Source organism: Pyxicephalus adspersus, chromosome 6 (genome assembly GCF_032062135.1).
Source record: "Pyxicephalus adspersus chromosome 6, UCB_Pads_2.0, whole genome shotgun sequence".
Classification (NCBI taxonomy): Eukaryota; Metazoa; Chordata; class Amphibia; order Anura; family Pyxicephalidae; genus Pyxicephalus; species Pyxicephalus adspersus.
The window spans coordinates 65891053-65908033 of NC_092863.1; the positions used below are offsets into that span (position 1 = coordinate 65891053).

Genomic DNA, 16981 nt, shown 5'->3' on the forward strand with positions numbered 1-16981 from the left:
GGGGGGGGGGGGCAGCGACGGAGCAAGGTGTTTTTTTTTTTTACGTTACAGTAACCCTGAGTGTGACTCGGGATTACCGCTTTTTACAACTAAAATCCAGCCCGAGTCACACTGGGGATTATCGCTTAGGTGGTTAATGAGACTAAAATTTGAGAAATGTGATATGATCATTGCATTAGAGATGCGCAACTGTGCAGTATGAATAAAAAAAAGAGAAAATACTGATTGTGCCACATTTGCACAATTGAGGCCTGGAATATTAGGCCTATTGACAGCAAATCAAATTAGTATGAACTGATGCATCTACTTTCAAAAAAAATAAAATCCTTAGAAAACTGATTTCAGAGTTTGAGACAGACAGCCAGAAGCAGACTGGAGCAGAGACAGACAGGAAAATGTCATGCCTATAAAGGAGGTTAGCAATACTGGCTCCAATATTTAATTTAATATAGGTTTATGTTAACAAATTTTCATTTATTGTAAAATGGCTGCTGTCTTTATTTTTACTTACCAATTTATGGATTCACATGGAATACATAAAAGCAAGTTTGCAATGGTGGTCCCCATATTTGTATCCCCTTTAAAGCATGCCAGTTTATTTGCCACATACCACTACACAACTGTCTACAACCTGTCTTGGTGTTCCAATGGACTGCTACCAATAAATAAATAAAATTGAAGGAGACATAAAACATTAACTTTAGACAGATATATTGCAATGTTTGGAGCTTGTAAACAGTAGCTTTACTATTTGGTGCTCCAGATCATTTCCAGATCTATTATAAAGGCCACAGTATTCGTCAGGGCTGCTTGATTTGGTACACTATTTATTAAAGCTATCATTATGCATCTACATTTAGAAACAGAATTATCATTATTCTACAAGGTAAAGACATTGGGCGATAAAACAAAAATTTCTAAATGGTAGCATGCCAAGCCAAAACTGTTATTTATTCACAACATACAATTAGCTTTAGCATGTGCGTAGGTATAAATAATTCAAAACGTCTGAATTGTTTCAAGGTTTGTGACAACGTCAAAAGAAAATAAAAAGTTTTCGTATAATTCTATACAAAACTGTAATATATATGAACACTACACTGTGGAATAGGAAAGTAGTGTACATGTCAGACTCTTATCCTAAAAATTTGTTTTTTTGTTGTTTTTTAAGGTGGCTCTAGCAGCACATTGGGATGTACTAACACTGGATGTCAGAGGGTTCCTTGACAGTGGTGCTTAGAAAGAAGTCAGTGAGAACAATGTCCCTTACCATGAGTGCTCAGTAATGACATTCACTTACAGACAGTAAAAAAGTTTTCTGGTGTTCGTGGTATCTCACCTAACTAGAGAAAGCCTAGGCTTCAAAAGAACCATGATTAAGAAAAGCTCCTCTTTAGGATTTGTTGAATGAATGTAAACGTTATTGGACTTGGGAATTATTTAATGCCTTTTGTTTACTTGGCATTGATATACATATCTGAACATAATTAAGCACTGATAGATGGAAGAACACATTCGCTGGCTAATCTATACAGCTTGTAGAGGTAATCTCCACTCAACAGTTCAAAGAGGAGGGGGAATGCAAGAGGCTGAGAGGTAAAATCTAAAACTTCCTTGGCATCACTCACTCAACACTCTAAACTAAATCAGTCTCTGTAGAGAACAATTTAGGAGAGGCCCAGGTACTCATAATTGTGGATAGGGAGTGGAGGACTTAGAAACTCTGCTGGGATGCTATTTGTGCCTTTTTGAGATTTTTTTTTCTAGACCAAAAAAAAAAAAATTTCCCCTAACATATTTCTTCTCTAGTTGTGTCAAACTCACAGTAAGGAAAAAGAAAAAATCCCACTTATGCTGACAGAGGTTCTAAACTTTTCTTATGACCTTTGCTACTGGACTCTTTTTTTGGTTTAAGTGGGTTTTCCATTCCCATGTAAATGCAAAATCCACTTGAAGACGGTCAAAGTCACCTGCTAATGAATTCTAAATAAGTACAGAATGTTCCTAAACTGATGTCAAACTACGAGATATGCAGGAAAATGTTAAAGCAGAACTAAACTCATTGGTGGGTGGTGAGCTTCTGCCATAATCAACAAGAATGCACAGCATACTTGCTTAATATAGCACATACTTACCTGCTTTTTTCCTTCAACAATGACAGGTCACTAGTTTAATTATTCAGAAGAAATGCTCAAAAAAAAGCTACAGGTCCAGTAATGTTATCCTTTTGATGAAGATAAGTAAACTATTTAAATGTTTTCTGCACGTGTGGGAAAAGACTGTACCTCCTGTCCTTTATATAAGTTATATTTAAAAAAAAAAAAGACAATTTGTCTGTAATATTACAGGAAGAAATAATAGTACCTTTCCAAAATAAAACAACAAGTTAAATGGAGGGAAGGTCAAACCTGTCTCTACATCTCCTAGTTCCATGTGGCTCCACCCAGACGCTCGAGCACTCGCATGGCAGTTCTGCATCTGAACATCTGTACTATTACCAATAACTGCCACCCCTATCCATTCACCTTGAGGCTGCTGCAGGGAGATGCAACATGTAGTGTCTCTGCCAAGAGACGGTGGTTTCTGGCATGAGGAAGTGGTAAACACACCCCACTGTTGTTATTATTATTACACAGTATATAGCCCCATCATTTTACGCAGCGCTGTACAAAGTCGATAGTCATGTCACTAACTGTACCTCAAAGTTCACATCTAATGTCCCTACCACAGTCATATGTCAATAATGTAGGCTAAGGTCAATTTTGAGGGGAAGCCAATTAACCTTACTGTATGTTTTTGGGATGTGGGAGGAAACCGGAGTACCCGGAGGAAACCCACGCAGACACGGGGAGAACCTGCAAACTCCAGATAGTGTCCTGGCCGATATTTGAACCTGGGACCTAGCACTGCAAAGGCAAGCGGGCTACCTCTGAGCCACCGTGCTGCCCACTGTTAATGTAGCACATTTAATTTTCTAAGTTAATGTAGAAACTTTAGAAAATGGTGCACCAACCTCTCCTTCCGCAGGCTGAGACTGCAATTGCTGGCGCATCCGGAATAAGTCTTTCTCAATTTGCTGAATCCTGGCTACTCTCAGCTGCAGATTAGAAAAAAGTTAAACAGTAAATGCCAGTATATTATAAATGTACTGTGGTTCTTTGGAAGACATTGTTTCACATGCTTTACTGCTTGATTATTTCTAGTCCAGTGGTCTCTACCAATTTCTACTCCCAGTGCATTTTGTGGAAAATAAATGTTCCCATGATACAAAATCTTATACAACTCTTTTTCTGTATCAAAGAGTATAAACCATCAAGGAGATGGACACTAAAAAATTAAATCAAAACTTTTCTTTTCCATCAATGTTAGGGAACAGAATCCTTCTTAATATACCTAAAATGCTTAAACTGACTTTTCACTGCGCCTGTGAGCTGCACCTAGCTCCCCACTAATTCTTTTATGAGGGAGAGCAGGAAACAGGCTTCCAATTGCTAAACAAATAGGAAATTACCTATGTATAGTGACTGCACCTACACCTCCTAACTGCTACCAAGTGTGTGAAAAGGTGGGTATACATGTTTTTTATCACATTGTACTGTCTTCAAAGAATACAGCACAATGCAAAGAAAGTTGAATGCCACGAGCACTGTTCATTAAAGTAAAGGGAATTTTGATAACCTGCATTTGATGTATGTTTTAAATACACATCATTTAGAACAAAAAAACAAAGTTGGTGACCACTTACCCTTACTGTTTTATTAATTATTATTCTGCATACCTGCGCACGCTTTTCCATATCTTGACAAGTCCCCAGTTGTTCTTCCATTGCAGCTCTGATCTGTCTGGCCTCAAACTCTAACTGTCTTCTGGTCATGTCAGTTTGAAGCGAGAACTAAAAGCCACAAGGATAAAAATACTTTAATTGTAGACTTCACTAAAAGCAATGCACACATGAAGATAATCTGTAAGTAAACACAAAGCTGGATGGGTATCCAGAATGCTTACAAAATGGTTTTACATGGTAGCCACAATAAGGAACATTATTGGTTGTTCAGAAAAAAGGGGAGAGGATTTAAACAATGTTTAAAAGTGAACCTGTACTACAATTCCAGTGGAATTTTTGACTGCGATGTGTACAGGATAGAGAAAGGTAAGTAAAGGCATTGGAAAGCAAAGAATACACACTAATGTTTTTTTTTCTTTCTAGCTGTTGCCTTTAAAGCAGCTGACACTCACATTTTCAGTAAGTGGAAGGCTATCGATCCTTTTGGTGAGATTCTGAAGCTGGGCATAGTACCAGTCTTTTTCTTTCTCTTCTTTTTCAAGCTCAGCAATAAGTAATGATCTAAATAAGAGAGGGAAATTAATATGTAATGAATGACTAGAACAAGAATATAAATCCTCATCATACAATTCCAGTAAATGTATTGTTATCAATTAGTGGTCAATAAGATATCTGCACACTTGCACAACATTCCAGACTTGGAAGAAAACCATCATTATGTGTTAGACATTATGGTGCATGTTCTACTGGAACTTCTCACTTATACCTTTTGATACATTACATTGAATAGATCCAATACAAGCAGTTCTGGCACTGGTAAGCAGCTATTATGAAATCATTGAAACTTTTCAAATGTAAAGGTCACCTAAAAGGCTCCAAGTTTCAACTTAGTATTACTTTCATGTCCATCATTTGATTTTTGCTGAATCTGAAAAGAGAAACAATCAGTTCTCATGAAATGTGTATCCCTGCCCTTTCTCTGTAGTGAGCCAAGATAGTAAAAGTGGCACAGTTCAGAATCAAGTGATAAGGGGCTGAGGTTGCAAATAGCAATATGGGAAAAAATACTGTATCTGGTTGCAATCAAAAACACAGGCTATAAGTAAAATATTCAGATCTTTCATTGTGACATAGAAACAATATTATAATAAGCAGTGTGCGAGTATCATCACACTGAGATCTTTTTGTGTAGCCTGTAAATTAGATTTTACACACTTCTTCATTTAAATATTACAGAAAGGAAGACTGAAATTTGCAAGCAATAGACAACGATATGGGATAGGACTTAAAAATGGCACTTTTGAGAGATAAAGAAATGATTTAATGCCTAGGAAATGAACAATATTTTTGGGGGGTCCTACACAAAGGAATTCTATGGGTAGAAGAGCGCATCAAATAAATCATCTATCTAGATTTTTATTTCAGTCATGTCTGTAGTTTTTGTTTAAAAAATATAATATTCTAATATTCATTTCTCATGATATTTTTTAGTTTACTTACAATTTTGGCTTTTCTGATCTATCTAAATTTTTCCTATATATAGACACACAACACCAAACAAAGGACTGCAATATTTTTACAGTTTTTTGTTTTTATTATCATTTTACAAACTGAGTTAGCAGGCCGGTTAGGAAGATCTAGCATGCATACATTGCTGGCCTGGGGTTACTTGCATTTGGCAGATAAAATGTTCCAATGCATCTGCTTGCGGACATCAAAATCATCCAGACAAACCCTTAAATAAGGTTTACTAAATGAATACATGCATTGCTCGGACACAATCAGAGTTTTTAACAGAACACATTTGTCTGTGAATGGTTCTGTATTTGGCAAACTGGCCAGATGCTAATCCGCAGTTGGGGAAATAACCTTCTGCAATGGAGATTTGTTGATCTCCAAAAAGAAGGCTCTGTGCTTTTTTCTATCAAGCAGTCAATATTTTTTTTTTCATCTGCCTTCAGTTTAGCTGCTGCAGAGTAGTAAAAGCTCTAGGGTGGGATTGGGATTTAGCCAGAGGATCACCTAACTTTATCCTTTGTGCTACATCTCTTAACAGTCCCTGTCATCAGATGGCAAATATTTGAAGAGTAGAGGTCAAGAAAGCTAGCTATGCTTGTTCTTTATACATTTGTCTGCACCTGTGCCTGTCTGCAGATGCCCATTGCACATAAGCCTGTGTGCTACATTCTTTACGGCCTGACATCAGACTTGTCTGTCATGCATAGTGGGCATTACTAAGTAATCCCAGATATGCTCACCAACTAAAACCCACTCAGTAAATGTGATGAAGCTGTAGGATAATTCTAGGGATGGGCTGGTGGCCACTCTTATCACTACAATGGAATCTAGCACTGGGTTGCCACATGCATACCTCTGTCGCTCAGTATAGAATGGAAACTGCACAGTAAACAGATGATGAAATGAGCAAAGTAAAAGGTATGTCCCCAGTCCAGCCTTGTCAGATATCTCTGGGCAACAATTTATTGTAAAAGTTGCAAAATAACTTCAGAGTAGGTTTAGATACCCATTACTTGGATTCTGCATTTTCATGAATGTAAAAACTGGTTTTATTGTCAATATCCAGTTTACTGAATAATAGGGAAATAGCTGTGCAATATTGTTAATGTTCCTAAAGGCCACCAAATAACCAGGAATTAATTGCTCTCCAAAAAAATACAGCCAACACCTAAAATTTAAACTATAATGGTTTTTGGGGCAATTGTATTTATTTTAGGGTACCCGAATCAAGGAAGTGAAGATTTGTTATATCATAGGGAACACTTATTAATGGTAATGATGTTTAAGCAGTATCTTAAAAGAGCTACTTTTTCTTTTAAATTCCTTCTGCAAAATATGGGATATGACAGTGGCCAGGCACTTCTATGCTTACAGCTTTACAAATGCTGTATAAAATCTAGGATACTGCTGCCTCCAAATACTAATCTTAAGATATTTGGAGTTATATTAGTTACTACTACTGCTGCTTACAGTTTTCATTACTGGACATTCTAATATGAGCAAGTAAAGCCCTGCCTCCACTAAAATAGCCATTTTCTTACAAAGGACACTGTGTTTCATTCTGTTTCAGGTCCTTCATCAAGCAAGTCTTCTTTTGGGTAAAATCATCATTTGTAACACCCTGAATGAGCACAGATGCTCATACAGCAAAGGGCTGCGGTCGTCACCTACCCAGCCAATCACAATATGACATCTGGTCCTAAATCTGAATGTTTATGGATTGCCAGGAGAGGGAAGTGGCAACAGGACCGCAGCTGCTGCCTGGAAGTTTCTGTGCAATGGGTCTGGAAATGTTATTTCCAGTTGCTACAGATGCAGAGTTTAGCTTTAAAAAATTTTTCACCCAATGGCAAAAACAATATTTAAACTCAAGCAGGTTAAGTACCAATTTGGTTGCTAGAAACTAAAGCCCCAAACTTGCATTTCTGACTTGAAATAGATAGTTTGACTAGTTCATAAAGCCTTCCCTTTAAGGTACTCGTCTATAAATGATAGCTCCCTACTGGAATAAAACAGTGCAAGGTAAAAATAATGAAAAACTAAAGAAACAAAATACAACACAGAATCATTGGCAACGCTTACCGCTCCTTTTCTAGTTCTTCCATATAACCAGGATTCTCTCTGCTCCCATTAACAAATCCCCTGCGAGGGAAAGAACCCATTGGAACTGGACTGCACTCTCCTGAGTGGCCTGAAAGAGAGCCCTCTCTGCTTCCAAAGGACCGCTGAGACATCTTGGGCTTCATTTTCACCCCTGCGAAGTTTGTGCCATCTAAATTTAATTCTGAAAATGTTAAAACATTTTGTGTAAATGCCAGCTAACAAAATGTTATTTTTTTGTGACAATAGGACATTTTAATGAATGAAAAACCTCTAACAAAAAAACAATAAAGGAATTGCCAGCGCAAAATTTGAGCAAAAAGAGATCATAAAAGATTGCAAACAGATATCATTCATACTTTTTTTAAGCAAAACAAATAACAAGCCTCATACCACGCTGTATGTTTGCACATTCATAACTTCAACAAGTTGGTACCTGGATAATTCCAGTAACAGAAATTTAAGTTGTGATGTTTAGTCCTATAGTCTCTATTGGGCTAAGTATCTTATTTATTCGACAAAGTTTGCCTAACGTCTATCGTTTTAACTTTAACATCGACAATGTTCATGGGCAGCTTGATTAGCCATTAGGCAATAAATCAAGAAAGAATTTAAAATGTAAATCTGCAAATTTGACTTTTTTAATGTGAGCAGCAAACACAAGACTTTGTCTTTTTTTTTCCATCTCAACTGTTTAAATGCTGCAGTAAGGGTCAAAAGAAACTGCTGGACAATGGGCTCTTCTGAAGTGTGTGCGGCATACTGCGCATTTGTTCCAGGTACAAATCCTGGGATGTATTAAAGCCATAGATTTATTTAATAGAAGTGCAGGGCTTGCAAAATGCCACCAATAAACTAAAAATAATTTGGTTAAGCTATACTTACCAGTGACTTATGCATGCCAGGTATGTTTATTAAAGTTGTAAAATCAATTTCTTGCAGCAATTTGCTGTCCTTCAAAGGTTTGTTAGTGTGACCTGGCCCTAAAGTTGAATGAAACCACGAATGGGATAAAAAAGGGGGAGTGTAGATGGCAATAGTTATTACAGGCCAGGACTAAAATTATTTTATTATTATTTTTTTTCTTTACACAAAGTATATCGATTGCTGCTATAGTTGAACATGATTTATTTTGTAAACTGATCACCTTCTATTAGTCAATCTGGGAAAAGGACTAACTCTGACATTGCCCTACTACTTTTCTGTTTAGAATTGTGCAATGAATGTTTTTTATTTTGCGAAACACACTGCAAAAAGGAAACTTTATAAGCAATTGTCACTTTGGTCACCTTAGGCTGGTGGAATGTTTTCTATATTGAACAGCTGTACAGCAATATAACAACAAAAGACTATGAAGGTACAATACGCATGTTCTGCTAAACTACCCCCAAATTAATAGCAAGTTATGTTGCAGCTTAGTGACATTAGTAAACTGCAAGTGTATCTGCAAATAGGAAGAACCAGTTCAATTCCAGTAAAGAGAAGAGTCCAGAGTTATATAATCCCAAAACAAGCATTCTGCCTTTGGGATATCATCACCTTTTGTCACACATTGGATAAAGACTGTAAATGCAATACCTTTAAGCCGTTCCAACAGATCAATCTGGCCTGAGGAAGCCATGGCTTCATCCTCGATGCTTCCTTGGAGCTGTTTGAGAACCTCCTGTAACAAAGAATGCAGCACAATCAAAACCCCAATAACCAGCATTATGTCAAAATGGCTCGGTATGAAAGCTAGCTGCAAACAGTCCTGTAGCCTTTTGCTATCCGAGGAGATTCAATGGCTCTGAAATGGGATATCATTCAGTCTAGTCTGCTTCTGCTGGATTTTAAATTACATAATAATAATATAAGATATTGAAGCACTGGCATCATGCCACCAAAGTCATTTTACTTCAATACTGATCAGCAAGGCATATTATCAGTGTGCTAAATGGTATGGGTCAATGTAACCTTGACAGGCAAACAATGTACAGATATTATTCAGAATATGTAAAACATCTCCAAAAGTCTATAGATGAGTGTGTCATTTTTATTTCAAATAAGTTACTTTAGTGCATATTGAACAATATTACACGCATATCCAATCAAAATGAGCAAAAAACAAACCGTTAAAGTGGACCGATCACCAAATTTTTACTTCATATATAATGGCAGATAACCCTTTTTATAGAACATTTGCATGCCTGATCTCGGGCATGCGTAGAAGGGGGCTTTTCCTGCTATAGGAACAAAAAGTGCCAAGTAATGGACTTGAAAGCTGATCACGGCTCAGGCAACCCCCAGAAACTTATGGAGAAACCCTGAGAAACACTGCTTTAGATGGTATACGTTTCAGTACAATTGTTTTAAGCTACTAGTCTTATGTTTCCTAGTGTTACAAGAGTCCCTTCAAAAATATATAACACTACGAGAAGAATATATAAATGTTTGTACAAGCAAGGTTATTTTTCATTCAGTATCCTTTCATTGCTGTATTGCATTGCTACATCCCTGAATAAAATGGTGATTAGATAGATTTTCTGTGTTTGTGTTATCAGTATTTGCTCATCCTTGTTTTCATCACACACACAGTGCAGCATCACAGCAGGTGACAGCACTATGTAAATTGATAGCAAGCCGTTATGACCTTTTCCCGGACTTGTTTTTTTTTTCCTGCGAGTGAAATTATATATTTTTTATGTGGAAAGGACAGCATTCCCAAAGACCCATTCACACCACTATATAGTGAGTTTTCTGCCCAATCTGTCAGGCAGTTTGGGTACAAAAGGAGGCAGTTTCCGAGTGGTTCGCCAACCAATATTTCACTAATGGGAAGGCTGGGAGATTTCCAAATATCTGCAGTTTTAGTGCCAGGAGGGGCAGACAAAAGGCCCCTCAATTTTTTCAGGGTCAAACCTTAGGAAGAAGAATTCACTGCTTTGATGTAAAAATCAACCAGTATGTTAAATAGTAAGTGACAAAGAGACATATTGCACTTGCTTGATGATGACAGCTGAAATCACCATTTTATTTATCTCATCAATAAATATTTCTGAGAAAAGGGTGCTCACTAAACAGCTCAGACGCTTTCTTCACAACCAACAAACCTTTATACAACATTTGGTGTAAATAGCCTTGCGAAGACCCAAAGCACTAGTTATATATAACATAAGTATAATAATATATATAAATACAAGTATTGCGATATTTACCATACGTTCAACATTCAACAGACAGAGTTGAAATTTATTAAGAAAAAGCACATTTTTACTTTGACCTAATTCACATATAATACTTCAGTTTGCTGCAAGAGGATGCTGACTTTCACAAGCTTGGATATTCCAAAAGAAAGAATCTCCGAAGTTGATATTAACACCTCGGCAACTGTGCGTGTTAAATAAACAAAATAGAATCAGGCTTCCATTATGTGGTTTCTTCAGAAATTATACAGAAGGCAAACATAACCGGAGATGTGTGCACATTACAAATATCAGGACACTAGTCTGATGAATTAAACTAAGATTGTTCTAAGATTGTTCACACTTGCAATACTTATAGTTGGAAATTAATGATTAACAACTGATTGTCCGATATTCGCTAACAAAAAAAGTGAACAACTACGCTGATGAACAGGGAATGTCGCTGGAAACGAACAACCGTTCCGGCGGATCTGATTGAGCGACGATTGTTCGCTATCTATTGTGATCGTGGATTGTTCTGCGATACACCTTCCCCTTCCATGTCACTTCCTGCATCGTTCAAACGATCATATATAGTGTGTGTACATTATTGGTTGATTATATTTGAAAGATCGTATTGTTTCAACATGTACAGAATTGTGCACAATATGATCTTTCAAAATAATCGTACATAATCAATGACTGGTCGTTCATCTTTCCTTTTCCTAACGATCATTATTGCACGTGTGTACTTAGCCTAGAGACAGAAAGATCAAGCTGCACGTTTCCATAAACAATTTGTTTCCCTGTATCTCATCGGAGATATCACCAGCAACACTCTCAGGGCTTTTGCATGGCTACACAAGGAAATTTTTAGAGGTAATTATCATGCTTAAAATTCATTAAATGCATATATACCAGTATTCTCCCCCAGGTAACTATTTTTAAGATGGGTGGGAAGAAGCTGTATGTGGGTGGCGACCCTGCGTAGTGACCCAACTCTTCAGTAACTACCCAAAAACAGGCACATGGATACTAGAAAGTGCTGGGTGGTGCAACCGGCTAAAAGGGGCTGGCTAAAAGGCAACCGGCTAAAAGGGGAACACTGTATAATCCAATAGGAAAATTGCTGAAATTTACATCCCCACTAGGTTCTTTTCCCTCTCCAGCCATTAGAGAAGTGAAATAGGACACAGTTTGCACACCCAGTAACAGGAGGACCAAACTGGGATGGTTTTGCTAGTAATGCAGTGCAATGCTCAAAAGGGGAACCCAGTTAATATTGCTGGAATGGTAAGAAAGAAGATGGGTATTATACCAAATGTACAGTTGTTCTCTAAAGTGTATGCCAAGTCAAAAACTTCTTTTCCAGGTTTGGATAGGGTGGTAATGAATTTCTACTACTCTAAGACTTTATTGCTCCCCCTAACGTTGTCAAATTGACCACGTTTTGCCAGGAAGAAGAAAAAAAAAAAAAAAAAACAAGACGATGTCAACAGGAACAAAGACTAGTGACCCTCACTTCCTGTCTGGTAGGACAAAATCAGTATTACAAGTTAGGGGTAACCTCTCTAGCAGAGCTGTTTTTCAAAACTAGAAAAAGAAGAAGAACAAGGACTCTTGCAATCATAAGCAAATGGACCAGAATGTTTGTACTTGAGTGTGTGTTTTGTATTTAATTGGGCTGGAAACACAAGAGCTTTGTGGTTAAGGAGCTTGGTGCTTATATAGGTGCCCAATATATGCCTTAAAATGCTTCCAAATAACTACAAACCACATTGGAAAAATAATAAATCCCCATACATCAGGAAACATTTAATAGCTTCTAGAATCAACAGGACCTTACATTCAAGATAATTTTCTTTTGGTAATGTCTTGCAAAATCCACAACCACTTAATTCCTTTAATGTCTAAACTGATGAGCAGCTGAAGTTTTTACCCATGGCCATGGAATTCATGGCCAAAAGAATCTGGTAATTAATTACCACTGATATATTCTAAGTATTTATTTACTCATTGTAAACCATTACTCTGTGCAGGTACAGTGCTCAACCCAGAAATTTTTTTAAGCCGGGTGGGAAGAAATTGTAGGTGGGTGGCAGCCCGTGTATTGTGACCAAACTCTTTGGTAACCACCCAAAAACAGCCGGGTGGGTGCTGAAAAGTGCCAGGTGGGGCACCCAGCTAAAAATGCCTGGGGAGAACCCTGAGGTAAATCAGATGATGACATATGGTGAAATATCCTGAGCGCATGAGCAAAATCAACCCAAGGGTGGGACGGTCAGAGAAAGAGAGCTGTGACATATTACTCTGTCGAAGTACGAGACCACAAATACCAACTGATGATCAATTTAACCAATAAAGTCTATACAGTTGGTTGATCAGCTATCCATCTGATTATTTATCTACTGAATAATACAACTTGTCCTTGCAAAGACCAATATGGATGACCATAAGATAACCTTATGACTGTAAACAATGGCGTGTGAACATCAAGGTAAATCAGGTCACTTCTGGTCTCCTAAAGGGTTATTATCCTTCAGCATTCCTCGTTACATCAAAATTGCTGGTACAAAGGGATATTTTTTTACTTGTTTACTCATGAATTAACTTACTTTACTTACTATGTAGAATGCAAACAATAATCATCACAAACAGGTAGACAACCTATAAATAGTGCATTACTTTACTATTTAGTTTCTCTGCAGACTACAAAAAGGGAATATACATGTTTCAATATTGATTATCACAACCAAGGCTGAACACAAGCTAAAATCAATAACCTATTAAAACAAAGGAGTGCAGTGCCTAGAGGTCACTGATAAACATGGTTACTTATTTATTTTTTTTACAACATTGCTCATTAGTGGAAAAAATGTAATGACCAATATTCTATTACTAGGAACTAAAATTATTACAGATCATGTAAAAATCTTCTTAGAACCGCATCAAGTAATTGTTCCACTGAACATCTATAAGAAATGAACACAAATATTTAAGCCATGGTTGCCTGATACTAAAACATTAGAGCACGAGGATCACAAAGAATCACAGCAGTTGCTGAAATGTTCAATACAGCAAGGTCTGTCAAAGCCTTCATAGCGACAGTCACATAACATCACTAGCATTCACTTTTGTGACATACTGCTTGGAAGGTTGAAGGGGGAGTAACGTATAAACAAGCACTTCCAGTATAATGCGGAAGTAGACTGCGTACACCATTTGGGCCTTGGCTTCAGAGTTGGGCTAAGAAGGAACAGGGCCACTCACTAGAATAATAAAAAGACACTTTCCTGTACTGTACCACATGGGAGGATTTAATAAATGTTGAAATTGTATGCAGACCCTAAATGTAAAAGCTTTTGGAGTGCAATTATTCAAATGTCCAAACATCTCCAGCATTCCTTACAATCCACTCTTACCTAAAGATGAAATCGTTACTTTAATTTTTCCTCACTTGTACTTTTCTGTGAGGAATTCCTGCATTTCATAGCAAGCGACACAAGCTCCAAAAACTCTACTTGGACAATTCTAGTTTAATTTCCCAGCTGATGCACTAAAAATATCATAAAGCCTTCTTCTCCCAATCCAAACCAGCTCCAACCCGCCCTGCCATTAACATATTGCCCAAGCCGTCAATCACACCATTTCAGTTTTAGGATACAATGTTCTGGGGTGAAATGTTCATAGAACACACGCATGATATGTGGGATCTGTTTGAATTCTTTCACAGGCACCAAGTACACACACTGGATGTGCTGGCTATGAACAAGCAACAAGGAGGCCTAATGTATTCAGCAATAAAATGATAATTAAGTAAGAACTTATTTTCAAAATATATTTTAGGAGCACATAAGGGAACCAAGCCTGGACGAAAGACTGTTGAAGTTTAGCTTTAAATAATTTTACTAAACAAATAACACAATGACATCGATACCTTCAAATATAAATATAATTAGCGATCAATAATTAGATTCTAGTGAGCACCCAAACCCCTCACCACCACCGAAAACCATTTAACTCCCACATGTGTTACGTAGATTGAGAAGGTGAAACTAGTGTTTGTTACAGCCAGAACATTATCATCATGAATAACTCTTCTCTGCATAAATGTTTACCTTTAAAACATGTAACAAAACAATTTTCATGTGTAGTAGAAATAGAATATAACCGGTGTATTTAACCGTTTCATCAGTTGGTCTATAAACCTTCAACCAGCTCCCCTTCTCTAATGCTGCAAGAAAATACAAAAAAAGACATAACTATGCGAGGATGAGAAATACTTTCAATAAATACCTTCATATTTGATGCTTCAGTCTCTAGCTTTGTAAGGTGATTTGAATTATCTTCTAGTTCTTGACGAAGGTTTGTGTTCTCCATTTTCAGAGCCTGCACTTGCTTTAACAACTGGTCATATGAAGCTGCAGCCATGCTGGGCTACCCCCGGGCCTGAAACAAAACTCGAGATCAGTGACTCTACACAAGAACAAAATGATAACTTAACACAGATATAAATAATATGAATGCATGCAGTCAGTCTGAATGAAGTCAACAATAAAACTAAGCTCAGCTGTAATCCAGTTCAAAATACTTTAACTTAGGAGGACGTAAAAAATAGGAAAATTGGCCTAACTCACTAAGCTTCGATGATTGCTATTATGAACAATGAAAGCTGGAAATAACATTCATGTAGGCAGATAAGATCATTAAGGAGAAAAACAGCACTGTGGCTTCGTTAACTTGTGTTGCTACATTGGTATTTAGGTGTACATCTGAGCAGCTGAAAAGGGCTTTACATGGACAAAAAAAGCATCACATGTACTAACAAACCAAACCAATTTATCACTCATGCTTTCTAGGACACAAATCACATGAAACATTGAACAGACATCGCAGAACTAGTCCCAAATTTACATAAGGTTAGAAAAGTCCCAGAGGAGATGCTGGGAGGGGGTGCAGAGAAGTTCCTGGCTTTGCCCCCTTCCAGATTAAATAGAAAAATGACTGTGGGGGCATATGACAGCCTAATATCTTAGTATGTAACTGTGCAAATATTAGGGTCTTTGTGAATCTTAAAACTGTTTTTTCTTTTAGCGAGAAGCTGTGATGGCAGAGGTACAAGCAAGTTTCACCTCGTTGGAGTTATGGGCCATCATGAAGGTTTTGTTTCTTCAGGAAAGTCAGCAGAGGACATTCACACTGAGATATCAAAAACACTGGGGGAGAAGTGTCTTTCCTACAGCATTGTCAAAATCTGGATATCTCGTTTTAAGACTGGGCATTTCAGTGTTGAAGATGAGCCCTGCAGTGGGTGCGCCCCGCAACCTCAACTGACCCGGCAACCTGCGATGCTATCCATGAGCTGATTATTGAGGACCGGCGAATATCCACAAAAAAGATAGCCCAGATATTTCACATCTCACGGGAGCATGTTGGGTTTGTTATCATCACTATCCTAGACATGCGCAAGTTTTCAGCGAAGTGGGTGCCAAAATGTTTGAACAGTGATCAGAAGAAGGAACGAGTTGAAGCATCCAAAGCCGTTTTGGCCCATTTTGAAGCTGCAAAAAGTCATGGAGTCTGTTTTCTGGGACAAAGACGGTATTTTGTTGGTGGACTACCTACCTCAGGTCTCTAGTATCACCGGACTGTATTATGCTAACCTACTGGACCAACTGAAGGAGGCAATTAAGACGAAACGCAGTGGAAAGTTGACCAAAAGGATCCTTTTTTTTGCAGGACAATGCACCTGCGCACATGTCCAATCTTGTGGCTGCCAAATTGAACACCCTGGGTTTCCAATTGGTTCGTCATCCCCCCTACTCACCTGACCTGGCCCCTTTGGACTATTATCTGTTGAAACACCTGAAGGGGCAACGTTTTGAGGACATTTCTGACGTCAAAGATGCTGCTGAGAGCTGGTTTGCAGGCCAAACCAAAGGACTTTTATTTGAACGTTCTAGAAAAGCTGCAACTACGTTGTACTAAGTGCATCATTCTCAGGGGGGAATATGTTGAATAAATGTGTTATTTTATAACTCTGGTGCTCTTCTTTTTGGGCAAAGCCAGGAACTTCTCAGCACCCCCTCAAACAACCATGGGATCAGACCACTAGCAAACTAACCCATGTTAGTTGTAAGAGTTGAATAGCAACCTTTATAGGACAAATATTTTTCAGATAATTACAAGCTCCTGCGCCAAGGATATTAATATAGATAGGTCTTGCCAATGCCTTTTTTATTTAAAACTATTGCAACCAATGGTAAGGTCTGCCTGTATACATATAAATGGACGGAAATCATCTCAAAGAGCAGAATCTTTATCATGGGATCCCCATAATTTGACATGAGGTTCTGTATATTCTTTGTACTTCTGTACATATGAGCCAACAAGAGAAAAGAGAGGCCAATACTGTGAA

General features: G+C 37.7%; 1 protein-coding gene across 1 annotated transcript in view; it reads right to left on the minus strand.

Moving 5' to 3' along the window:
- The window catches only part of APC (APC regulator of WNT signaling pathway), a 61265-nt gene that overhangs the window by 19696 nt on the left and 24588 nt on the right, over positions 1 to 16981 (minus strand). Inside the window, 6 exon segments of the mRNA XM_072416092.1 lie at positions 3014 to 3097; positions 3779 to 3892; positions 4237 to 4345; positions 7385 to 7586; positions 8981 to 9065; positions 14860 to 15012. Coding sequence (XP_072272193.1) covers positions 3014 to 3097; positions 3779 to 3892; positions 4237 to 4345; positions 7385 to 7586; positions 8981 to 9065; positions 14860 to 14994 — 729 coding nt within the window. The 5' untranslated portion in view covers positions 14995 to 15012.